This window comes from Adiantum capillus-veneris, chromosome 2 (assembly GCF_014529385.1).
Source record: "Adiantum capillus-veneris isolate H3 chromosome 2, ASM1452938v2, whole genome shotgun sequence".
Taxonomy (NCBI): Eukaryota; Viridiplantae; Streptophyta; class Polypodiopsida; order Polypodiales; family Pteridaceae; genus Adiantum; species Adiantum capillus-veneris.
In genome coordinates, this window is record NC_140932.1 from 51,746,862 (window position 1) to 51,773,710 (window position 26,849).

The 26,849-nt window shown below is 46.6% G+C and overlaps 1 protein-coding gene across 2 annotated transcripts in view; it reads left to right on the forward strand.

Moving 5' to 3' along the window:
• LOC147462775 (putative envelope ADP,ATP carrier protein, chloroplastic) overlaps positions 1-21,966 on the forward strand; it is an 82,846-nt gene extending 60,880 nt beyond the window's left edge. Inside the window, exons 7-16 of one of the 2 annotated variants that reach the window (XM_086485484.1) lie at positions 550-719; positions 811-889; positions 6,404-6,461; positions 6,556-6,579; positions 6,721-7,163; positions 7,265-7,429; positions 7,505-7,631; positions 7,798-7,816; positions 8,113-8,252; positions 8,355-8,622. In XM_086485484.1, coding sequence (XP_086341610.1) covers positions 550-719; positions 811-889; positions 6,404-6,461; positions 6,556-6,579; positions 6,721-7,163; positions 7,265-7,429; positions 7,505-7,631; positions 7,798-7,816; positions 8,113-8,252; positions 8,355-8,600 — 1,471 coding nt within the window. In that variant the 3' untranslated portion in view covers positions 8,601-8,622. Of the gene's footprint in view, positions 1-549; positions 720-810; positions 890-6,403; positions 6,462-6,555; positions 6,580-6,720; positions 7,164-7,264; positions 7,430-7,504; positions 7,632-7,797; positions 7,817-8,112; positions 8,253-8,354; positions 8,623-21,559 lie in introns of those variants that run through there. The other variant, XM_086485474.1, reaches the window with a different exon arrangement.
• The last annotated feature ends 4,883 nt before the right edge of the window (positions 21,967-26,849 follow it).

The window sequence follows — 26,849 nt, forward strand, 5'->3', positions numbered from 1 at the left end:
TTAATTTTTCTGAGCCGGATTTCGGCCCGTGAGACAAAATCTTAGATACAGTGTTTGTTTCTTCTGAATAAATAAGAGTGACTAAACCAGTTGCCAGCGACATACACAGATTATGCTCTCTTCTATAAACAAAGGAGATTTTCTGCTTTTGGATTGTGAGTGTAAAGAGGAACCATTATTAAATTATCCTTGGGTTGTGAAAATAGTTTTACTACTTTTTCATAGTCCCTCTGGCAGTCACGTTTGGATTTCCATCATATAAAGGATTTGTAGTTGATTATTATCGACATATGCTTTATCTCTCCTTTGAGGACAAATGTGGAGGTGGTTAACCACTTCTCTAAGCACAAACAAAGATCGTTCGTTACCAGTCCTCGTACCACAACTGGAGCTACTTTTCTAGCTTTGTAATTAAATCATTGTAATTCAACCTAAAATGTGTGTGTATTGCATGTGTGTGCATCTCAAGAGAAGGTTACTCTATGTGTATTTAAGGCTTTGAAATGGATAGTCTCTTTTTATATTCTCGTGTACCTCCTGTTCTTTCAGAATCAAGAACTCCCTTCCTGAAGAGATACGAAAGACACCAGCAGCATCTTTTTTAACTGCTCTCATTTCATCTAGCTTGGCAACAACATCATGTTACCCGCTGGACACAATCAGACGGCAAATGCAAATGAAAGGAACCCCTTATAAATCTGTTTTCGACGCATTTATAGGCAAGCCATTGCTAAATTTTGGAGTGTCTATGCCAAGGTTTTCTTCATGTTCCGTGTCTTATTAGTATGACATGATAAATGACATTCACAGTTATTCTTGCAAATGATGGACCGATTGGATTATATAGAGGTTTCATCCCAAATGCACTTAAGAGTCTTCCCAATAGCAGGTAAATTCGAACTCCCCCCCCCCCCCCCCTTTGCGTGTGTTGAAAAAAAAAAACCTAGTCTTTACATTTATTTAAAATGAAGTATCAAGAGAAAAACACCCCTACATCAGTTGACCTTTACAACATGGGAAGAAGGCTAACAAATAGACAATACTGATATAACGATGTGCATTATCATCTACAAGCGATTAACCCGTAAAGGTGCATATTAACCAAAAACATTTGGTTGCAGCACGAGACATGTGGCTCAAAGAAAAGGGAAAAGGGAGTTTGAAGCTGTTGCATAGATGATCTAGGTGCTGAGATTCACATGTGACATAGCCTCATTGCCCTAATCATGGAGGACCTTCAGTGTGCCTTAGCGTAGGTTGGCCGATGAGCAAGAGAGGGCCATAGGTGCACTACCACAAAATCAAGATGAAAACTGGTTACTGAAGTCTTGAACATGGAAAGGGATATGCTACACATTGCCCATGGTGTACACTGATCCCTGGTATGCCAATGTAACTATGAAGGGAGTCGGCCTGGTAGGTTGCAGACCGAGAGCCACCATAGGGAACTCGGGCATGAGATTAATCTGTGGGAGCATAGGATCTCGTGGGAGCTCCATAAGCTGTGTATGAATGCCACTGATTTGTAAGAGCCTCAACCGCCAAAGGATGGGCATTCAGCTCTGCTCCGATGATCAGAGCACGCAGGCAAATCCGCCCTCCGAGCCTAGCGCTCAAGCGGAGGAGGGTTGACTTCAGGTTTGTGGTCCACGTCGGTAGGGGCCACTGCGCCAGCCTGGCGCTCAGAGTGGTCCTCAGGCTCTTGCCGAACAGCAGTGGGTTTCCACGGGGAACCATTTCGACCTTGTACAACAAGACAAGGACCTTGCTCCAGTCTCCACCTCAGCCTCATCTTCGACAGCCCCCCTCCCCCACCCCCCCCCCCCCCCCCCCCCCCCCCCCCCGCCCCGAGTTCCCCCCCTCTTCCGCTTCGCCCCCTCCTCCTCCTCCCTCTGCCTCTCCATCCCGACCTGCCACCTTTGCCGATCCACCTCGCCCCCCCTCCCCCCTTTCTCCCCCTGCTCCCTCACCTCCTCCTGCTCCAGTCTCGCAGCCCTCCTTGGTTGCTAGGAGATCTCTTGGTAGCGCCTTTGCCACGAGTCGCTTGGCGAGAGAGGGACAACCTTTCTTGCGACCCCCTCTTCAGGTACAGACATCTCCATTTGCAACAGTTCCTTGTGGTCTGACGAGCTTCGACATTCGTCGTCGTTCGGATTTCTTTGCCTACGACTTTACACGGTTTCTCGGCGACCCCTCACCATACCTTGAGGCAACTTGCTTCAGAGTTCATGGCTGTTCCTTGCAGCTAGGGGGATAGAGGCCTTGGACTCAACAATTGGCTTCTCTTTTCCCCTATGCGGCAGGGACCAGGCTGAGTGGACTATAGACTCAGTGTTGGAGTGGCTGCAGACACAGGCCCTAGAGTTCTCTCATCACATGGGAGACCTAGAGGTTACAGACTTGCTACAGACTCTTTGGCCATTGGCCAAGTTTGTTGTGACACCTCCAGACGCAGCAAGATGTAGACACATTGTGGTATACTTTTTTGCTGACACGCAGAGCCCGCCATGCTATGTACACATACATGAGGACTCCTGGATAGAGCAGGTTGCTTTACGCACGGCTCGGTCTACTTGGGCTTGGGCTAGACACTCTATGCAGTCACGCCTATCTCGAGGATGCTCGGATGCGGATTACTCCCCATCCAAGCCTGCCTCGAAGATCGGATGGTTAGCTGCTGCGGCAAGCATCAATTGTCTCTCGCTCCCCATGAGGATAGTCTCATGGAATGTACAGGGACTAGGTGGACCCCAACTTCAGTGTCAGAGGGGCCGGCTTCGTCAAGAGCTCTAGCGATGTCTTGTGGGAGGAGAGAATTACCTTCTTATGCTACAGGAGCATCATCTGTGTGAGAGTCGCATTAGACGTTGTGGTCAGCTTTTGCGTGGACGATATGAGACTTTTTGGTCAGCTGCATTTGGACTTGGAGGCATCTAGGGTGGAGTATGTATGATTATTGCGGATTCTTTGCAGCAGGCCATTGTGGATAGAGGGATTATTGTGCCAGGCAGGGCTCAGTGGATCATTATGCAGGTTCAGGGTTGTCTCGTGGGCTTCCTGAACATCTATGCGCCCAATGTAGCGAGTGCACTTGCAGAGTTTTGGTCTCAGATTGTTGAGTCTCTTCCGCAGGCAGAGCAATGGTGCATAGGGGGTGACTTCAACATGTTGGAGGAACCCTCTGACGGGATTTGTAGCAGCCATACTACTGTGCATGGAGTTGAGTTGGCAGCTTGGGAGAGGTTTTGTATGACTGCGGGTTTCAGATGTGTGGCAGCATTCAAGCTTTGTGAGGCTCCCAGACAGCCTGGCCTTCTCTCGTTCGGACCGCAGAGTGGGAGACGTGAATCTATCTTGGATAGATCGCTTCTACACTAGTGACCACTTTGGTGACTTGGGTGGGACAGTTGGCATTCTGGCAGGGACTTCCTTCTCGGACCATGCACCAGTGATCCTTATAGTGATTGATAGGTAGAGGGGGAGCACGATGCTACGCAGCCCTGAGAGGGTCTTGATGGACTCAGTGCTCAGAGAGCGAGTGGAGGCTCTTTGGACAAAGAGCTTAGACATGCAGGATTCTCCTGCTGACAGAGTGGCCTCAACACTTCCTCAGCTTAGTCGTTTCTTTTTTTAGGAGTCTTCGGCAGAGTTACCGGGGAACGCCAATATGGGGGCTTGGAACGCCGGAACGGCGTTCCGGCTGGTCAAAATTCCCTGGAACGCATTGGAACGGACTGCCGTTCCGACAGACATGCCATCATCGGAACGGACCGGCTGGAACGGGCCGGAACGGCAGCAACGGGCAGATTTCAACTTTTAAAAATGTAGCTGTTTGGGACTTTTGGGCAGCCAACGGCCATTTACAGCCCTATATAAATCCCCCCTTCCCCCATTCTTCACCAAAGCATCAAGGAAGTTTGAAGGGGGCCATCTCTCCCTTGCTCTCAACTCTCAAGCCATAGGGGCCTAGCCTCTAGCTCTCAAGTTTCAACCTCTCTCTCTCTCTCGGGCTCTAACCCTCAAGGCTCAAGGGTCAAACTCTCTCTCTCGGTCTCAACTTCCAAGAGGTGAAGCCTCTCTCTCAAGCTCTCTATCTCAACTTCTCATTGCTCAAGCCTCAAGCAAGAACGGAATCAAGCCTCTCTCTCTCTCTCTCTCTCTCTCAAGCCCTCTCTCAAGCTATCTATCTCTCTCTCTCAAATCCTCAAAGATCAAGCTCTCTCTCTTTCACGGATAATCCATGGCTTCTTCTCGTACAACCCCCTCCGTTCATGCGGGCAACACTCAAAAGGCGAAGGCATGGTCGTGGTGGGATGAAGTGACCTCGGAGGGCACCTTGTCGGCGGCGGGAGGTTCTCGTGCATGGGCATGCAAGCTATGCTCTTACACGCGGAAAGGGGGCCATGACAAAGTGAGGGCACACTTTCTTGGAGTGCCGGGACATGAGGTGAGATTTTGCTCCAACCTAACCATCGAGAAGAGGAAGGACCTCGAGGAAAAGGATCGGCAATTCAACCACAAAGCCAAGCCCGCACGCAAAGGTATTGATCCAAAGACCCTCATTTTCCCTTCTTCCTCTCTACCCGGTGTAGGTGTTGGTGCATCTTCACAAGGTCCAAAACGTCGCCAAAGGACCCTTGCTACCTCTTGGGACCCAAAGAAGAAGGAAGAGGTGGATGCGGCCGTGGCTCGATTCTTCTATCACGACCATATCCCATTTGTCGCGGCGAGGTATGTTCATTGTTTTATGATTTATCAATCTTCTCTCTCATTTCTTCCGTTATCGTCGGTTCCACCTTTTTGATACTAACCTCTTCTATGTTTGATCGAAATAGGTCGGAGTATTGGAAAGTCATGGTGCAACGTAGGGTTGTCCACGTCCGTCGAATGGAACGATTCGTCCGTTCCGTCCCGTCCCGTCCGTCCCGTCCGATAAAAAAAAAAAGATCGTTGGCGGATTTTTTTGACCGTTTTTACACCGGTTTTGTAGCGCCACGTGCAGGCAGTTTTTGAACGCTAAAACTTGAACGTTGGGGGTCTTGGAGCCTTGGCCCTTGGGGCATCATAAGCCAATGTGCCATCCCACCCCCAACATACACACACACACACACACACACACACACACACACACACACATACACACACACACACACACAAATGTCAAAGCCACATGGGCCATGGCCATGGCACATGGAATTTGAATTTTGAAGCATGCTCTCTCTTTAACTCTTCTCCCTCTCTCCTCAAAACCTATATAAGGTTGCCCACCCTCTCTTCTTCTCCATATATCCCTCAAGCTCTCTCATTCATCTCCTTCCCTACTCAAGCTCCCTCAAGCTCTCTCCATTCATCAAGGGCCAAGGCTTCAAGCTTTGGCACTCCATCAAGGCTTCAAGCTCCCTTCATCTCCTTCAAGCTCTCCATTATTTCTTCAAGCTCTCCATTGTTCCTTCAAGCTCCCTTTATCTCCTTCAAGCTCTCCATTATTCCTTAAGCTCCCTTCATCTCCATCCATCTCCTTCAAGCTCTCCATTACTCTAAAGTTCTCTCATCACTCCCCATCCCTCAAGCTCTCCATAATGCCGCCCGCTCTTCATGAAGCCTTCAACAAGCATTGCCGCTACTTTGAAAGGGTGAAGAACAAGCGAAATGTTTGCAAATGGTATTGCAAATATTGCCCGAAGACCATGACCTTAAGCTCCACCCGCCATATCATCCACTTGACTAAGATGGGAGGGGAAGCGGGTCCTTGTCCGAATATCCCCGACGACATTCTCCAAGAGTGCAAAGCAAAGTATCTCCCCTTGAAGACGTGCAAGGGGGTTGCAAAGGCATTGGAGGAGGTGGTTTCGCCCGACCATGATCTCTCCGATTCGGGAGAGGATGCTTCTCCATCAATGTCCGTTGCATCCAGCGCCGCTACCATGGCCTCCACCGAGTGTGGTAGCGTCTCAAAGAAGAGCAAAAGAAGTCATGGTGGGCGGCCTCCAAAGCAAGCTACTCTTGCACAAACGGTGGGTGGAACTTCCGGTCCATTGTCTTTCCTCAAAGAGAGGCAACGACAAGCGGAGATAGAGATTGCACGCACCATCATTGAGTGCAATCTCTCTTTTCATATTCTTCGCACGGATCGTTGGAAACGCATGGTGAAGGCTATTGCCGCGGTTGGTCCATGTGAAGGGTGGACGGGAGTGTCATACCATGATATGTGCACCAAGAAGTTTGATGAAGAGAGGGCACGAATCGACAAGTTTCTTGATCCCGTGCGTGCCAGATGGGTAAAGTATGGTTGCTCTATTCTCACCGATGGATGGAGTGACCGCAAGAAGAGGGGAATCATTAATATCCTTGTCTCATGCCCTCTTGGCACCTACTTCTTGCGAGTGGTTGATGCGGGAGCAAGGGGGAAAAAGGTCACGGGTGTCTTCATTTACCGCCACATTCGTCAAGCCATAAAAGAGGTAAAATTTTTTATTCCACTCTCAAGTATCTACTATTTTCAATTTTGTCTTTTGCCTTGGCTCTTCTCACTTTCCCTTCTTTCTCCGTATGTAGATCGGTCCAAGCAACGTCATTCAAGTAATCACCGACAATGCCTCCAATTGTGCTTCCATGGCCAAAAAGCTAGAGGCGGAGTATCCACACATAGTATGGACTGCATGTGCATCACATTGCATTGACCTCCTCTTGGAGGACATTGGCGACCTACCTTGGGTGAAGGACATTCTATCCCAAGCCCTCTCTATCGTCAACTTCATCAACAAAAAGGTGAGAGTACTTGCGATATATCGCACTTACTTTGGCTTGGAGTTAAAGAAGCCTTCCCCCACACGCTTTGCCGCTATGTGGCTCCTCCTTGAGCGCCTCTATGATGTGCAAACCAACTTGCAAAAGACAATGGTCTCGGATGAGTTCAAAGCATGGATTGAAGAAGAGACCCAATCATCCCAACAAGATGCAAAGGCCATCCAATGGCTTTGCTTGAAGGAGGAGTTTTGGCAAGAGGTCAAGGGTCTTGTCATGGTGGTATTGCCATTGTATAAGGTGCTTCGGATGACCGACATGGAAGGGTCTACCATAGGTCTCCTTTACCACTTCATGGAGGAGGCTTACAAGGAGATTGAGAGATCCACCATTCTTGATGGAGCACCCGATGGTTCGCGGTAAACATTTCACCTTATGATTTATGTACATTGTAAGTTGTCTTTTTCCATCTACGGTTCTACCCTTCCATGCTTGACTATCTTTCTCTCTCTCTTTGTAGTGATGTGTTGGAGGACTCTCCAAAGAGAGATGACATTCTCTTCCTTGTTAAAAAGCGGTGGGATTGGATGAGGCGACCAATCTATGGCTTTGCTGCCCTCTTGCATCCGGCTTTCAAAAAGCCATCCATCTTTGCGGATCAAGCACTTCAAGAGGAGTGCGACAAGTACCTTCCAAAGATACTCAATGAAGAACACCATGGAGAGTTTCTCCAAGAGCTCATCAACTATGGAGACTAAAGAGGCACGGCATTCGCTTCCTCGGTGTGTTGGAAGAGGGATTCGTTAGTGAAGCCTCTTTTTTGGTGGGAATGTTTTGGCTATCAATTGCCTCACCTTCAAAGGGTGGCATTGAGGGTTCTTGGACAGGTATATCATATATATTAATAATTATACATAATACCATACCATAAATTATAAATTTATAATCTCAATCATGTCATCATTTGACATTCATCATTCATGTGACATAAGTCACCTCTCAATTCCCACAATTCAAATCTCATGCCTCTCTTCTATCATCTATGTGCTCTAGGATTGCTCATCGGGTGCATGTGAGCGGAATTGGTCGGCGTATTCTTTTATACACACCAAGATCCGCAACAAGCTTTCTACGAAGCAATTGGAGCGGCTTATCTATCGTTGCTCCAATTTACGCATGTTGAGGTCCATGCATGAGATGCCAATGGCTAGGCAGGTAATTGAGTTGGCTACATCATACTCTTTATTTATGCTTTCACATGTATGATGTAATATGTATGATGTATCATGTGCTCATATTTTTGGCATGCCAAATTGCTAACTCCATTAATCTTCTTGCATGTTGTAAATGAAAAATAGGTGAATGTAGATGAATGCAAGCTCTCCATTGAGACTCTTAAGAGTCTCAACAAAGATCGCGATCCAGAGGAGGAGCAAATATTTCGAGACCTCTACTTGGAGTTGGAGGAGATTGATCGCCGTGTCTCTCGCACACGGTCCCGCAAGAAGGTGGTTGTGTGAGCTTTGGCAACTACAGGTAGAGGAGCTTCCACTTTGGTTGCTCGTGGGAGTGGAAGAGCGTCGGCACGGACACCCAGGACCTATGTGCAGAGAGGCTCGGGTAGCGGATCTACTATGGCGGACACCACTTTGGAGAATGTGTCCATTTCTAGGCCTGCGGATCCTAGAGAGCCAGAGTTTGATGATGAGGGCAACATCCTTAGTGAGGGAGATTATGGTCTTGCATCTAGTGCATCTGATGCAAGTAGTGATGAGGATGATGCAGCTACCTCTAGCTCAAGCTCTAGCTCAAGCTCGGACCACAACTCCGGTGATGAGAGCGATATGAGCACTTAGAACTCTCTCTTTATGCTTTAAAGTTTGCACCCATGGGCCATGAGACTATGAGTTGTGTCACTACTTTTTGTCACTTGTATCTCTCGAGCCTCGACTCTCTACTTATGTAATGAATTATGAAATCAAATGCAATTATGATGATCTTTTTTCGAACATTGCCGTTTCGAATGTCCATGGCCAAATCTTTAATATTCTTACTTGTAAGACATCTCCTTTAAGTTGTATGTACTTAATATTAAGTAGTTACTCATAACAGAGTAAAAGCTCTGAAAAATATATGATTTATTTTTTTGCATCGTACGTTACTTCAACGTACGTCTAATTTTTTTTAGTTCGATTAGTACCGCACGTCTTCGTACGTGTAACCATCGTACGTGACCGTACGTGTCAACTATGGTGCAACAGATAGGAGAGTATGGCACCGGCTATGTGCCGCCATCTTCAGAGGCTCTCCGGACCACTTTGCTCGATCGAGAGAAGGCTATCGTGGAGCAAGCAACCCTCAATATTCAGCGTCTTTGGGCAAAGCATGGCGTTTCCCTCATTGTCGACGGGTGGAGCGATACAAGAAAGAGATCTATCCATCGTCTCGTCGCATGCTCGAGTGGAGAGATGTACTTTGTGCACTCTCATGATGCCACCGAGAGTGGCAAGTCCACCGATGTCCTCTCTGCAGAGTGGACAGCGGCCATAGAAACCATCGGTGAGCAACACGTGGTGGCCTTTGTCACAGATGGGGAGGCATCAAATAGGGCAGCAACAGCTATTATAGAGGGCCACTATCCGCATGTGACAATGTGCTTCTGCATGGGACACTATTTGAACAACCTTCTAAAAGACATCGGCAAGCTAGACTGGATCGCTCCAGTCATTGCTGATGCAGTGAAGATTGTTACTTTCATCAACAATCACAACTTGGTTCAGAGTGAGTATCTCAAGAGGTGGGGCGGGAAAGTGCTTCTAAAGTATTTAGACACCCGCTTCGCATTGAACTTTCTTCTTGTGCGCAGGCTGTCTGAATGTCAAAATGCGGTCCGACAAGTCTTCATCAGTTATGAGTTCACCACCTCCCCCTATGCAAAGACAATTGCAGGGATTTTGTGCAAGGATAAGGCAGAGGATCTTGAGTTCTGGAAGGAGCTCAAGAGTCTAGACGCACAGGTAAAACCGGTGGTTCATTTGCTTCGAGTTCTGGATGGCATGGATCCTTGCATTGGCAAGATTTATGAGGCAATGGACCGCATGATTGAGCAGCTTGCAAAGCTTGAGCCGAACGCAGAGCGGTATGAGGAGATCCATGCGCTTTACAGCTCAAGGTGGAATTCATATGCCTCTCCTTTACACTGGGCAGCGTACATGGTGGATCCAGAGTTCCAAGGTGCATGGCAAGAGACAGATAGGGAAGTCATGAACCAATTTACAGAGATCTTAAACAAGATGGTTCTAGACAGAGATGGTCGACGCATTGTCAGAGATCAGTTGAAACAGTACAGAGAGATGCGGGGGTCATTTGGTAGTCCAGATGCTCAGATTGATCGCAGGAAGATAGGTTCAGTGCTATGGTGGGAGGACTATGGCTATGATGGGCCTGAGCTTCAGAGATTGGCGATCCGTATTCTCAGCCAGTTAGTACCTCATGCTTGGAGCAATTGTGGAGTACCTTTGGCCACATTGCTTCCAAGAAGAGGAATCGGCTTGGAGTGGAGAAGGCTAATGATCTTGTCTTCGTCAGCGCAAATTTGAAAATGCTTTGCAAGAGTACAGACAAACAGCCAGATTCTTTTACACAGTGGGAGATGGAGCAAGAGCTCCTCAGGTAGGTGGAGATGCACATCCACCAACACCAGGTACTTCATCCATGGCTGAGATTGAGCCGGACCTAGAGCTCGATGATGAGGAATGGGAGGATGTGCATGATTTACAGCCGGCTACTACGGATTGGGAGGCCTCTCAGGCTAGTGGCTCTTGAGTCTTGAGTCTTTGCCATTTATCCTTACCTTTTTGTATGGCTGCTTGAGGCTTGCCCTCTTTGCCATTTGTAGCTACTAGCATCTTTATGGTATTTGTTACCTTCAGTCTTTTGGTATTGTGGTCAGTGGTCACTGGTTTGCCCCCCTTTGTTTTTATTGTAGCACCTTGGCGGCCCTTGAGGCTTGTTAGCCATAATTAATTCCAAAGTGTTATCTCTGACTACTACTCTTGCAATTATTTGAAAGCATTGTGTATGGGCATTGTGTTTGCTCAATGTTGTATATGTTTTATGTACTCTGGGCGCCGCACATCCCAATCAAGTCATAATAAGGTTGAATGGTCTTCGAATCGTGTTTTTTGTGGGTATTAGAGTCAAAGGACTCTAGTACTACTTGTATTCAAACACATAACGCTAAAAAAAACAATATTTGGGTGTTTTTTTAGCCTCCTGTTCCGCGCCGTTCCCGTTCTTGGCCCGTTCCCGTTCCCCCGTTCCGCAGGGAGGCCCGTCACTGTTCCCGTTCCGCGTTCCGGGTAACTCTTGTCTTCGGTCCGCCTGGCTGCAGCGAGAGAGGAGCAATGTCTTTGAGGGGGCATTGCTTCCTTGCAGAGGATGCAGGAGCAGTATCCAGACAGTCCTTGGTTGGAGGAGAAGTTACAGCAGGCTCGCCAGGAGCTTGTCAGCACAGAGAAGAGGCGCCATGAGTTTGCTTTCCATCGACAGGCATCTAAGTGGACCCAAGTGGGTGACAGAGTGACAGGCGCTTTCTTTGAGGCAGTGGGACCTCGGCATACGCATGCCAAAGTTAGTCAGTTGAGGAGGCTCGACGGGTCAGTGGCTTCAGAGCTAGAGGACATGCATGCAATTGCTATTGACTTTTACCGTGAGCTACTGTCTGTAGAGCCCCAGTCAGAGCGTCAGGATGCATGCAGAGAGCAGGTGTGGGCACAGATGCCTTGTCTGGTGACTGAGGAGATGCGTCAGAGGCTTGAGCTGTCTCTACAGCTAAAAGAGCTGCACACGGCTCTTAGTGCACTTCCTCATGGTAGCTGTCCAGGTGAGGATGGCTTGACTCCCAGCTTTTTCTTGGAGTATTCGGACTTGCTTGGCTCAGATCTCTGTAGTGCTTTTCAGTACATCCTGCACATAGGTGAGATGCTTGACAGCATGAATGAGGGCCTGATCTACCTCATTTCCAAGGAGGGTGGCTCCTTGGATGAGATTCAACAGTGGCGCCCCAGCACCATCCTCAACTTAGCCTACAAAATTCTTGCCAAGGCTCTGAGTTTGAGGACTCAACCACTTCTAGAGAACCTTGTACATGGGACTCAGACAGGTTTTGTCAAGGAGCGTCGTATCCTTGACAACATCTTTACTTTTTGGGAGGCTTCTGTCCTCTCACGGCTCCGTGGTGAGGATTTGGTGATTCTTCTTCTCGATTTTGAGAAGGCCTACGACAGAGTTGACTGGGATTTTTTGGAGGGCACTCTACGCAGGATGGGCTTCTCAGATGCTTGGATCAGAGGGGTGTCAGCTTTGTACAGACGGGCACACAGTCGGGTGCTTTTGTCAGGAGGTAGAGGTAATCGTTTCATGCTCACACGTTCGGTCAGATAGGGCTGTCCTCTTGCCCCCTTCCTCTTTCTGTTCTATGCTGAGGCGATGAGCAGGTTTTTGGTTTCACAACAGGTTGGTTTATGCGTCTTAGCGCTCCCTATTAGGGGAGATGAGCTACTGGACGCTGAGTTTGCAGACGACTCAGCCTTGTACTTGGATGGCCAGCAATCCAACCTACACAGGTGTGAGCAGGCTCTTGAGGCTTTCTGTTGTGCATCTAGCGCACTGATCAACTGGAGAAAGACTGTGGCTTTCTCGGTTGGTAGTGCTCCTATGCCCGATCGGATGCCAGGTGAGGGTTTGAAGTGGATTCCCCCAGGGAATGCAGTTCGGTACTTGGACTGTCAGGTTGGTTTGGACTTGTCTCTTGAGCAACAAATTGCTCCCCTCCTTCTGTCTATCAGGAGGAAGTTGGTACATCGGAGCTCCGCACGACTTTCTTTTGCAGGCAAAGTTGTAGTGGCCAACCAAGTGTTGTTGGCTACTATGTGGTTCATCACTTCTTGTTGGATCTTCTCGAGTTCTTGTATCAGTGAGGTAGAGAGGCTGATCAGGAACTTCCTTTGGTCAGGGCGTGACACTCAGATAGCCCGGGCCAAAGTGGCCTGGCATGACATCACTCTTCCTTATTCTCAGGGAGGGTTGGGGATCATAGACCCATCACAGCAGAGGAGAGTCCTTCTTGGGAAGTTCATCGTCAGAGGACTTCTTCCAAGTGAGGAGCCTTGGAAGGAATTCTTGCTTCAACGGTTTAGTGCTAGGGTGCCTCAGGCTGGAGACCCCTGGCGACCATCGACTCGATGGATTTTCACAGAGATGCATAGAGTTGGCTTGAGCAGGAGACTGGAGGATCGCTTCGCTGTGAGTTTGCTCCGGTCTTGGGGGCAACTGTGGCGAGGCTTGGAGCAGCGTCAGCCTACTTGCACGGAGGAGCGCCTGAGACAGCCCCTTGTTTGGAACCCCATGGTTAGCACTCAGAGAGGCCAATTGGTTGGTAGTCGGCCTCATGTTTCCTGGGGTCCTATGGCAGAGGGTCCAACACGCTCTCTAGGTGACTGGTTACAGTTTTCAGGCTTGTCTGAGGAGCTTCAGGGCATTCAGCTACAGGGCATGAGAGGGGTGCAGAGCATGTGTCAGGACATCTCAGAGGCAGTACCAACTGAGTGGCTCACGCCTCTCGAGTCAGCAGTGCCCAGATGGATGGGACACTTTCTCCTCTGGTGTCCCTTTCTTTCAGTACACTGTTCGATTAGGACGTCACATACTGGCAACACAGAGAGAGGCTCATCCTGCTGCAACACCTCATTGGCAGGAGGAGGGTCTCATAGTTGAGTTCTTGGCAGCTTTTTGGGAGAGGTTGTGAGACTTCAGATAGCCGAGGCGAGTCACTTTGTTCCAGCGGCTGGTTGCACACAGAGCTACAGCAGTTGGGAGCTGGCTTGTACATAGTGGTCTCTTGGCCGCATGTGCAGCTTGTGACCATCTTGTGGAGAGTCAGCGTCACTGTCTTTGGGATTGTCCTTTGGCACAGCAAGTGTGGCTTCGTGTCCTCGGCTGATGCCTGTTCTTTCCACAGCCCGACAGTACACTTGGGGGGCAGCTGCCTGGTCCACTCTCACTGGCCTGACACTTCAGTTTGAGCTATCTTCCACTTGCAGGATGATATTGATGCAGGGGGGTTGACCTACACTCGAGCTTGCTACAGAGCTTACTCCATAGGAGTGGTGCAGTGAGAGAGAGGAGTGTTGGGAGCTCATCAATGGCCTGACACTCTGTTTCATCTGGCGGGCCCGCTGCTTCCGCGTCCTCGAGGCTCGCCCTGTACCACCAGTAGAGACTGTTCGGGATCTTTGGCTAGAGCTGATCCATACTCTCAGAGGAAAGTTCGAGAGACTCCAGGGCAGTTCCGACCGCATGCGAGAGCGTAGAGAGGCTTTCCTTCGACTCTGGCGTCCTGGGCCTTTTTTCACCATGGTTCAAGATGTGCTCTGATGGCACTACCGTCCATGCGTGTGGCTTTTCCCTCCTCCCATCTCTTGATTTAGCCTCATCGTACATATGCTGTTTTTTCATTGGGAGAGTCTCCCTATCATGATTGTTGTAGCCCTCTCTTGTAGAGGTGGTTGTAGCCCTATGGGCAATTTCATTAACTAATAGAAGGATCTTTTTCTCGGAAAAAAAAAAGTAGATATAGCCCAAGACATCTCTGATCCTCATAACTCATGACCCTAGAGAAAGGACCGAAACCCTCTCTGAATGAGCAGTGGAAACGGCCCCAAATCTTATAGTACATTGTGCAATGACATATGTAATGTAGCTTTGTCTTTGGCTCTAGCTGGCATAAGCGGCATATCCTGCTGTTTGCTGGTATCCCTCTGAATCTACCATTCTCAATCTCCAGTTGATGTGAGGATGTGCGTATGTGACCAATGGCACACCGCAAACCATGAGACAAACCATCACAAACTCACTCTTGTGAGGTGGAGAAGATGCTCTCTATAGAAAGCCATCTTCGTGCCCAACTCCTGTGGCGGCTCTATCCATGTCCTCTTGGTATCCACCTGGATCAGGTCCTGACGAATGAGTCTAGTAATCTCCACCCGTGGAAGAGACATCGAGGGTGTCTGAAGAGAGTACTGGAAAGGGGGCAGCCTGTCCATGGTGAAGCCATGCATCTGAAACCATGATGTCATCTGTGCATACTAGCATGAAGTGTCTCCCTGAAGAGCTAACTGTCTGGAAGACTCAAGGGCCAATCTAGCATATCTGTCTCTAGTAGTATCCCACAAGCTGTGCACAAAGGAGACTGATCTGGTGCCTCAATCTCCATAGGAGGGGCAGCTAGCTCTGCTCGAATGATAGCGTGGGGTACGGAGGCCTTGGCTTTGATTAGTTGAGAGATCATAGATACCAAGGGCCTCTCCATACGTCTCCAACCATCTTGGCCTACAGAAGGTCCCCATATCTGCATCCCATACAACATAGCTGAGGCTATTAAAGTATCAAAGAGCCATAACTTTGTTCGAGGTTCTTGGAACTGAACCTGCGAACACATCCTCTCCAAGCCTCCCAAGGCCGCATAAGCTCTAGTCAGTCTAGTCTCTGTTGCTCTCCCCAAAGAAAACCTCGGCCCGAGTGAAGACAACCCCAAGGTAAGTGTATGCATCTGTATACTCTACAATCTCCTGACCATGTGTGAAAATCGGTGCTGATCTCCTGATCCATTGTGGTGTGGTGTTAAACACCATAACCTTGGTTTTACCAAGATTTATAGACAATCCACCATCCTCTTCAAAACTATGTAATGCATCCAACTGTTGCTGCATACCCTCTGGTGAGTCAGAGATCAACACAATATCATTAGCATATAACAACAATGGGATCCACGTCCTTGCCAATTGGGCACCTCTTTCACCCTCTCTGTCAATGTAATCAGACACCTCATCAACATACATACCAAATAGAGTAGGAGACAATGGGCAACCTTGTTTCACCCTAATGGTGGAGTGAACTAAATGAGATATCCTGTCTGGGTGCGTACATGTCCCATCACTAATCTGTATAGAACCATAATCCCCCAAATCACACTATGGGCACCCCCATCTCCTTGTTCAGAAGGATGATAGTTTAAATGATGCTTTTTCTAGTGAAGCTAACCTCATTGCAGATACAATCAATCACGCAGAACCGATCTTGGCTCTCAGGTCGAGGTCCAAAGAGTCCACTCAATAAGTATTGTGTGTTCGCATGATTAGACAACACGCATTATTCGAGTGTTTCATTCGTGACGGTTTCTTGTATTTTCGTCACCGTCTTTACGTGTTCCCTTTTAATAGGCATGCCATATTGTATGATGCACATGATTCACTCATGGATGAACACGGATGTATGCGGATTTCTCTCGAAAAGAAAAGAAGTTCGCATTCAAGGAATTCACATTCCATGTCTCTTCCTTGGCATAACACAGTCTCAAAAAGAGCACAAGAAAGATTGACCATCAAGCATCGGCATTTCCATTGTGATATGCCACAGTTGAGAGATTTAGATCAGAAAGTCAAGTTTCGGCCCCATTTTTTGCGTGTGTTTGGTGAACGGCTTGGCACTCCATCACTTTGTTCATCTACATTGCATGTACAGTCTTTTAGGACTAGTATTTTTCCAGTCCCTCTACATGGAATGGGTATGTTCATGATTTTGTATTGGAAGTGGTTTTAGGAATTTTCCTCCTTGGAGATTCTTGAAGAAGGTAGACGCACGACCATAGCCGAAGTTGGAGCATTGAAACAGCCACAGATCACTTTGTGTCGCATTTGATACGGCCCAAAGAAGCAAGCATTGCAGACCTTCATGAAATTCAAGTATCGCACGACCCACACATCAGAGTTGGCCGGCGAAGCGTTCTTCGCAAGATTCCAGGAGTTGTTGGCGCACTCCCTCGACGCCATATAGCTCAGTACCAGCACCTCACTTTGAAAAGGAGGGGATGTCACGTGCACATCTAAACCTATCTGCATGTGGACTTGCTACTTCAGGTCCAGGGTTCAGGTTTGCTTAGGAAGCGTTCTTGCACCTTTGTGAGCCTGTTCGCAGGCCTTGCATGTCCATGCACTTAGAGTAGTTGCATATCCTTTGGTTGCACCACATCATGATTATCAACATTACAGTTAGTACCCATCATGAGCATTTTACAGTGCACAGAACCCATTTTCCCTATTTTATCCATTTTTGGTAAATTTGCTAAGCTGTATAAAAGAAACGTAGCGCTAGCACTTACTGGCAGAAGAGGCAGCAGAAGTTCACTAACTTACAGTGCACTTTCTCAGCAAGACCGGCGGGTGACCTAGCGTTTCCAGCCAACAACAGATCAAGACTAGCGTTTTGGCTACAGTTCAGCCTAGTGTTTTCAGCAGCAGTAGATCAGCCCTGGCGTTAGCAGATTCCGGATCAAGGCCTAGCGTTTTGGCTACAAATAACCTGAAGTTTTTGGTTGTAGATCAACATCAGCGTTTTGTAGTTTGCCGGTGTCAGATTAGCCCCTAGCATCAGCATTTTCAGTTTTCAGCACTAAGACTCCGCAAGTACAGTCCCAAACCTCGCAAATCTCACCTCCCCACAATAGATCCTCGCCGCAGCGTCAGATCAGCCAACATTTTCAGTTTCAGCCCGCTGTCCGCAGATTTCAGCTTCTGTGTTTTCAGCGCATCGCCGTCGCGTTGTCGCCATCGCCGTCCTCTCCGACACAATGTCAGAATTCAGCAGTTAGCAGATTTGCAGATTTCAGATTTCAGGCCGTTTCGTCGTTGTCATCAATGTCGTCGACATCATCAGCCAGTCCATTGCATCTAGACCATTGTACCAGATTTGTGCAATCAATAGCATAGACCTCTCTCGCCATAGAGAGGGGGGCCCTTGGAAGAGGGTTTGACAACCGTTTGGTGTCGTATTCTTCTCTCTCTCTCTCTCTCTCTCTCTCTCTCTCTCTCTCTCTCTCTCTCAACACCTTCATTCACAGTGTCATTCACTTTGTTTGGATCATTTGCACTCTCTCACTAAAGGAACGGAAGGCTCTCCCTTCCGTAAGTAAAAGGAACCCCTTGAGCACAGTTCGGAGCACTCATCTTGTGCAAAGTTCAAAATTCACTTCCGCTGCACCATACACTGAGTGTCAGAATATGGTCAAGAGTGGAGAAGCCTCTCCTAAAACCGGCTTGTCCCGTTGCTCGTATGCCCTCACTCTTTGCCCATTTGCTCAACTGTTGCTCAAGGATAGATGCATACAACCGTGCTAATGTGTGTCCAATCATAATAGTACGGTAGTTTCCAGGCTCCGTAGGATTAGCTGCCTTGAAGATAGGCACAATAGTAGACAGTCTCCAAGTCTCAGGTAGACCCTCACACATGACAGGATTGAAGAGAACTGCAAGAACCTTTGCCAGCATATCTCTAGCATGTATAAAGTGCTTTGCTACTAAACTATCATGATCAAATGCCCTCTTGGTTCTCATCCTGTCAATGGCCATCTTTACCATCTCAGTGGTAAAGAAGGTACTCGTAGATGGGCATGGCTCATGAGGATCTGGAAGGGGTACCTGTCCAAGGACCGTATATAAGTATGTTGCATACTGACCTCTCACATCAGGAGAAGTAATCACTGGGGGAGGGGAGTGCTCATGAAAGAAACGCCATGCCTCTCCTGAGTATCTACTCAAGAACAATTGGTATAAGCCGCATTCCATTTGAGCTAGGAATGCTCGCTTGTTCTGTCGCACAATGCGCCTGAAGGCTATCCGAGATTGTCTGTGATTGATGACCCCTATGAGAAGACCTCTATGAAGCTGTGCTCTCGTCTCTCTACACTCCTCGTCATACCAAGTTCTGAGGCATGGTCCCAAAACGACGTCTCTGATTAGGTAGTGTGGGTATGCCTAATTCAGTCTCTGGTGTAAACGTATAGCGGGTATGTGTCCTCCCTCCTGACGCCTAGGCTGTACTGTACTGAAAGTGTCAAGAGAGCATGATCCACTGCTACACCCACTGGTCTTGGTCCTACTGCGAAATCGTGAATGCAGGGAATGAAGCTCGGATGTGCCATGACATAGCAATGTGCTGACCCCCTGCCTGTGTGGAAACCATGTGAAACCAGCCGCTCTAGGAAAACGTAGGCCATGAAGTATCGCCAGACCATGTGTAGTCGCCATCTTCGTGAGATGTCTCCCATACTTCGTCTGCTCTCTATCTTGTGAGATGTCTATCAAGCCCCAAATCTCCTACATCCAGTTCTCTAAGCATCTCCTCTGAAGTGTCATAGGAGACTGTTTGAGCATTGCCCGTGCAACATTGAAGTCCCCCACGAGGATGATGTCACCATCCTTGGAAAACTCCCATATTTCATTGTCTAGGATTGAGAAAGTGTCACATATGGATGACGTGGCAATTCTGCCCGGACGCACATACGTAGAAACTGTACGGACGGTGCTGATGTGGCAGAATCCCAAAAAGTGCGTTGACATGGTGATGTGGCAGCCTGTACCGGCCTTCCGCAATTTGCGATGACTGGCTGATGACGTGGTATTTGTACGGAATTTTGCTTTTTGTGTTGCTGACTTTTTAATGGCAGTTTTTGACCAATTGCTTTTGAGTTTAACTGCTTTTGGGCATCCCTTGTAAGAATAAAAGATCCCTAAGAGCCTCACTCTTAAGAGCATCTAGACACAAAGTCTGAGAGCGGAGGACCCTGCGGGAGTTGTAACTTTGATCAAGCATTAATATCAAAAGGGGCGCTAGTCTTTGGGGCCAATACCTCTGGGCACGGAACTACGTCGGGCCGTGTCATTTCGAATTGAACTGTGATTTTAAAGTTGTGAAGTATTCTAAGTGATTCTCTCTGGTGTCGCGACTGATTCTAGACTTGGGGTGCCCAAGTTTGTTACAGTGGTATCAGAGCATCAGGCGTGTGCTTTTCTCAAAGCATACAGGTCCTATCAAAGAGTAGACAAGGCACTTGGGCACTTTTGGAAACTGTTATTGAAGAATCTTCGGGCCCCAACCCCGGACTTATTAGTCACTCACACCCTTCATACATCGCGCATTGGGCGTGTTCCCGTCTTCATCGCGTTGTCTTACAGGGCATAAAGCCATAAAGAATCCTACATTACATATGGATTCCGAAAAGGATCAGTCGACTTCTTCTGCCACCGTTGAGGCGGGAGGAGACAATACAGAAAATTTAAGCGACTTAGCAGAGAACGAAGACGGATTACCTCGGCCCACATAGTATGAACTCTTGGAGATGCAACGTTGACATTAGGTTGACAAGTGCACAAAGCAGATGCTTTAGTTTGCTAAGGATCCCCAATTTGCAAAATTTTTGACCTAGCAATTGATGGCTGAAGTGCATACTTAGTGGTAGAAAGCCATCGAGTCACCAGCAATCAAGAAGCCTCCTACTCCAAGAATGTTTACTATAGAAGAACTCCATGATGCGGTCCAGGCCCAAATCAATCAACTTCTGGCACGAAGAAGCGGTCGAAAAAGCAACTGAAGAAATGTAACAAGGGAACTAATATCCCCGATTACTTGGGTCAAAAATCCACTTTTGAAAACTTCAAAAAGCAGAAGAAGCATGTATGCTTCGAAGGATTGCCCAGTTCGTCCTCATCTTCTGACGGCTCGAACAACTCATCTTCTTCTGATTCGAGTGATGAGGACAAAAAGGGCAAGAAACGACGGAAAGATCATATGTTTTATGCAAAAAGAAAGCACTTTTATAGAGCTAATCAATATGATTTCCTCGATGACAAGGGAAAAAAGCCCAAAGAATTCAAAGAGGGAGGACATACAAGAAAGTTTGAGCACTTTTTTAGGGTTTCAAGATGCTCCCAAGGCTTTAGCCTTTGTCCAACAATTTGACATAGCATTTTCTGGAGGCCGCTATACAGAGCACTCCAAGATCAGATGGGCGACATCCTTTCTGAAAGGCAATGCACGGACATGGTGGTCCACTCTGTTGTTAAGGAAACAAGCGTCGACAGAAATCTAAGAATCTCCTTATTTCTTCATGGCTCACACAAGAATACGAACGAGATGTGATTATTGATTGAAACCATATTCGGATGATCAAGAAAGAATCTTTGGATTCTTATTGTGAAAGATTTTGGGGAACTTTTCTACCTGTTTCATCCTTTAAGAAGATCAGTTTTAAGGAGCAGATTGAGCGGTTTTGTTGTGGACTTCTCAAAGAAATTCAGGATTATTGTCTTGAAAGGAGGTCCGAGTCTATACAACAATTAATGGAACATTCAAAGCAAGGATTTCCTATACATTCGGGTAACTTGACTTACCCATCATATGAATCTTCAACAAGTCATAGCAAAAACAATCGACAAAGAGACGGACGATCTTCACTGACAAAAGACCAGAGAGATGAATATTTCAAAGCAAGAAAGTGTTTTGAATGTGGAGAACAAGGACATATCGCTACACGGTGCCCCAAAAAGACACAAGAATCAGGATGATTGGCAGATTGAAAGGACAACAAGATGAGGCGATACTCGTTTCAGAACAGATTTTAGATAGAAAATTATGGATGAACTAGCATATTTTTGCTTTATGAATATTTGAAGTAAGACTTTTTGGAAGATGATTTTAAATTTTGAATAAAACTAATGTTTTATGAAAGAAATCTCCTCTTCTTAGGATGTTAAAATTCTCTTCTTCTCAAATGAGTTTCTTCACTCGTTAATTTTCATAGAGAATTTTCTACTTTATTTGTATGCCATTTTAAGTTGAACTTGCTAAAGATTGTGGATGGTTTGTGAGGGAAAGGCATTTGATTTGTTGCATTTTGGGCTTTATGGTGTTGCCTTTGCAGTATTCGTTTGACGACTTTCGACACGGCAAAGAGCATCTATAGTGCTAGTACACAAGAATTCGGAAGACTTGTAAAGGAAAGACAAGAACATGGGCACAAATTGGAGATTTAAATGACATATCGGTGTTGCATATTGCGGGATTTCTTCTCTTCTTCATGTTGAGTAAAACGGTTGCTCCACAATTGCAAACCATGCCAAGGGATAGCCGAATTAATATGTTCTCGACATGCTTTTTTGCAGAATTAGTGCTCCAAATAACTCTTGCTAGTAGTAGTAGGGGGTACCAGCTGGAAAATATTAAAGAATTTTTTCATTAGCTTTCAAGATTCTTTGATTGGCGAGGCACTAGTGGGAGGAATTGTAAATGCCTCTCCCTATAGCGGCATGCGAGCCACGATTACAACTCTCTCTCTCTCTCTCTCTCTCTCTCTCTCTCTCTTTGCAACCACGAAAGTGGAAGGAAACACAATTCTCTCTCTCTCTCTCTCTCTCTCTCTCTCTCTCTCTCTCACACACACACACACACACACACACACACACACACACACACACACACACACATTTTTTTTTTGTCGTGAATCTTTGGGATTAATTTGCAAGTGGGAAACCTCAAGACAAAGAAAACCCACAGAAAAGATCTCTCTCTCTCTCTCTCTCTCTCTCACACACACACACACACACACACACACACACACACACACACACACATTGATTAATTGGCTAAATATGCACCCCTCATAACTAGACCCCTCTAATTTAAGACTAGAGTCTCGACCTACTCCACCTCAAAATATGAAAGTGTAGCACGTGAGTTCAATCAGAGCGAGGCTTTATCAAAAGAATTATAATATTACATGTACAAGAAGGCTCAAAAATGAAAGTTTTATAAGTAAAGTTATAGGTTTACGAAAGAAAAGGTGTGTTAATTCTTAGTGAAGTCTAGGGTTTTATAAATACCTCTTGAACACATGTGCTATTGGTCTTCTTGAAAGGTGGACCTCTCAAGTCTTGAGAGAATCTTGCGTGGGTGATCAAGAGGAATGTAGATGAACTAAAAAGAATAGCAAATATCCGAGCTTCTACTCTTGAAAATATTCATTTCTTGGGTCAATATGTCTGGCTCAAGTTTAAGCCGAGAAATACCTTATATATGTTCCTGTAACCACTTCAACGAGCAAGTCAATTTGCGCCATTAAGCCATTTTTAAAAATGAAATTGTGCTTGCTCATCACCTCTTCGAGTGTTAGAAAAAAACCGGGTCCTGTGTATTTTAACCGGTTGAAAGCCTAAAATCCCGGTTAGATTTTGAGCTTGTCTTGAAGAAATCCAGAAAACTTTCACAAGTTTTAGGGTATTTATTGGCAAAAGCTTCAAATTTTGACCTAAAAACCAGGAGAATTTTAGGTTCCCCCTTATTTTCTTCGGTTAGGAAAAATGTTTTTTCCTAGCCTTGACCTCGCCTAAGCACGCATTGCCTGTTGCATCGCCCCACCCACAGTTGCTTGCTTCGTGTTGCTCTCTCTCTCTCTCTCTCTCTCTCTCTCTCTCTCTCTCTCTCTCTCTCTCTCTCTCTCTGTCTCTCTCTCCCCTTTACGTGTGCAATTGGGACATCATGACGCCAGTCTCGCTTTCTTGTGCATCTCCCAAAATTCGCCTTCGACTTTTTTTTCCAATTTCTCGAAATCATAGCACCTATTTGGTCGTTTTTACTCAATATTCCCCCTAATGACCAATGAAACTCTGAAGAGAAGAAAGGGCTAGTAAAGGTAAAGAATATAAGCACGAGTGTGGTCTACAAGATATTTATATAGAGAATAAAAGTCTTTTGCCTTACCAATGTCATGAGGCCAAAATCCGAGCGTTCAAGTTGGTGGCACGAAGGCAGAGGTAGACCATGAATGGTAAGAGAGACGGAGGGATCGCACGCATGGTAGCGGTGTGGAGCCACGGAGAAAGAGAGACAGAGAGTGACTGTGTTGCCATGGCTTGCTCAAGCTGATGGCACGAATGAGTGCCTACTGTTGAGCTGCACCCGTCTGATCGATTTGTGCCTTTGTGCGGACTTCGATGAAGTGACGGCCTGGGACATCCAAGGAAGCAATGCAGTCTGCAGGGAGCAGCGTGGGTTTGACAGGTCCAAGGGCAAGAGAAAACAAGAACTTAGAAGAGAAATGCTGAGAGAGAGAGAAAGAGAAAGAGCTTGTGCTTTGTTTTCCACAAATCCTATTACCTTGAGTTAACATAATCTTATTTTGACAACGCGATGATTTTCATGTTTCAATGTTGATATGTCTAAATATGTTTTTAGATTTTAGATTGTATCAATTCTTTGAGTCAATCTCGCTCTATTGTCTGAATTCTTGTCATTTGTATATGGCGCTTCAACATTTCTCAAATGAAAACAAAAACAACAAACTCTATTATTTGATGCTATTAATTATGTCTAAGATATTTACTAATTGGGAGGTGAGACATTAAAATGAAGGAGAGAGAGAGAGAGTTTTTCATTAAAGAGTGCTAGATTTTTTTTTACCTGAGAGCGTGTTTGGGATACCGATCATAGTGTTTCAGAGCCTACCTTGCAAAAACCACAAAGAGGGTTAGAGTTTTGTCAAGATTAATGTTTGTAATCATAGAAGATGTCAATGTTATTAATTGTTTGTTGTTCTATTTTTATGTTTCAAAGAAAAAAAAGCATGCAAGTGTCTTTGCATGGGGGAGTTTACACAGTCCTTCCTAATTTTTATAATACGAGGGAACGTGCCATTCCCACGACAGCGTGCAATTTTCAAGGCATTCATTAACTGCGTGCTCAGTGTCAAAAATAAAAAAATGGTAATGCTTACACACCGTGCATTTATCGTCGATGCACACAAATTACATTTAACCTTTCATATCACTGCACTGCTATGAATAAACATGATAGTTGAGGTGTAGTGGAAGCTCCTCGAGCGCTTTTCGTGCGTTCTGAAGAGCATCATGTGATGTACACATAGTCCCAGGCAAGGCCAAGCACAACTGCTTTCATGTATCGCTCATTGGCCTTGCTCTTGTTACGCCCATGCCACAATGAGTGCATTCTCCTTGTCCACACTGTAGATAGAAAGATGAAAATAGCCTAGAGCTTTCTGGGCTTGCTCTTGCAGTATGTGTCCCACTACCTATGCATTGAAAGAGGTGCCATTTCCATCATTTAATGCATTCGACAAGCAACATTTCGGGCAAAATGGTCATGAAGAACATGAATTTCAGAGCTTCCTCACCTGCACTTGCTTGGAATAACTGGATATAAAAGCACTCCAAGAGACTTCAGCTGGTCAGAAACCGTCACTTTTCTGAAGCGCAACACATGTGTCAACCGACCAAAATTGTGCCAAGCGCGACATCTTCTTTCAACAGCCTTTGAACAACAATAAAAAGGTTATTTTTTGAGCCCGTATTAGCCTCTTGCCATCTCTTTTCGAGGGCAATTTTCATAGAGCCACATGCCTGCAAGATGCACACATAGGTGAACGTCTGGAGAAAGGTTCTTGCTTTGCATGTGCTAAAAAAGGCCCACACCTTGCTGGCCCGGCCATTGTTGGGCATACCCTGCAATCAGTGCGTTCCAAAAGATGACATCCCGCACAGGAGCACCACATCTGGCATACATATCGACCAAGGCATTGCCAAGCATGGAAATTGTTTGCAACAGCCCCTTACTAACAATATCAGAGTTTGCCAAGCACGCCAACTTTTTGCTGAAGTGTCCCACAATTGGCGTACATTACTGCAGTCAATGCACTCAAAGAGATGGCATTTGGGACATGAAGCTCCTCAAGCACATTTTGTTCTTTTTGAAGTGCACCACATTCAGCATACGTATCGACCAAGCGATTTAGTGAAAGTGTCCCACATTTTGCATACGTATCGACAAAGGCAGTGCCAAGCACGCCATCTCTTTTAGAGAGCCTCTTGCAAAGAGCCACATGCCTGCAAGATGCACACGTAGGTGATAGCATCTAGAGAAGGCCCTCGCGCATCTGTTCTAAACAGCCATAGCTTCCTGGCCCGGTTGGTGTCGGGCATATCTTGCAATCAGTGCATTTCAAAAGATGACATCCCACACAGGAGCACCACATTTGGCGTACATATGAACCAAGGCATTGCCAGGCACAACAGTTTTCTGCAGCAACCCATGACTAACTACATCAGAGTGAATTTTTAAGCCCATATTGGCATCTTGCGTACAAACACATGCCTTGTAGATGAACGCATATGTGATTGCATTTGGAGAGAGGCCCTCGCTTTGAATCCAATGAAAACAGCCGAGAACTTTCTGTGCCTGCTCCTGTTGCACATATCCTGCAATCAATGCACTCCAAGAGACGATATTGGGAATAGGAAGCTCCTCAAGCTCGTTTTGTGCTTTCTGAAGTGCACCACAGTTAGCATATGTATCAACCAAGGTATTGCCAATCACGACAATTTTTATGAACAACCCTTGCTGAAGTGTCCCACATTTGGCATACATATCGATCGAGGCATTGCCAAGCATGCCATCTCTTTTTGAGAGCAATTTGCATAGAGCCAGATGCCTGCAAGATGCACACGTAGGTGATAGCGTCTGGAGAAACTTGAAAGGCCCTCGCTTTGCACTTGCTGAAAACAGCCCAGAGCTTGCCGACCCGCTGTTGTTGGGCATATCGTGCAATTTGTACGTTCTAGAAGACAGCATCCCGCACAAGAGCACCACATCTGTCATAGATATCGACCAAGGCATTGCCAAGCATGTCAGTTTTTTTCAACATCCCCTTACTACCAATATCGGAGTGAAGTTTTAAGCCCACAACAGCGTCTTGTGTGCCTTCAAGATGCACGCTTCTGTGATTGCATATAGAGAGAGGCCCTCGCTCTGCATCCACTGATACCAGCTGAGAGATTTTCGGCGCTACTCCTGTTGCACGTATCTAGCAATCAATGCACTCCAAGAGACGACATTCGGGACAGGAAGATCCACAACCATGTTTTGTGCTTTCTGAAGTGCACCACATTTGGCATATGTCTCGACCAAGGCATTTCCAAGCATGGCAAAGTTTTGCAACAGCCCCTGACTAACAATATCAGAGTGAATTTATAAGCGCATGTCGGCATCTTGCGTACAACAACATGCCTACAAGATGGACGCTTATGTGATTGCATTTGAGAGAGGCCCTCCCTTTGCATCCGTTGAAAACAACCAAGAGCTTTCTGGCCCTGGTCCTGTTGCGTGTATCCTACAATCAGTACACTCCAAGAGACGACACTCGG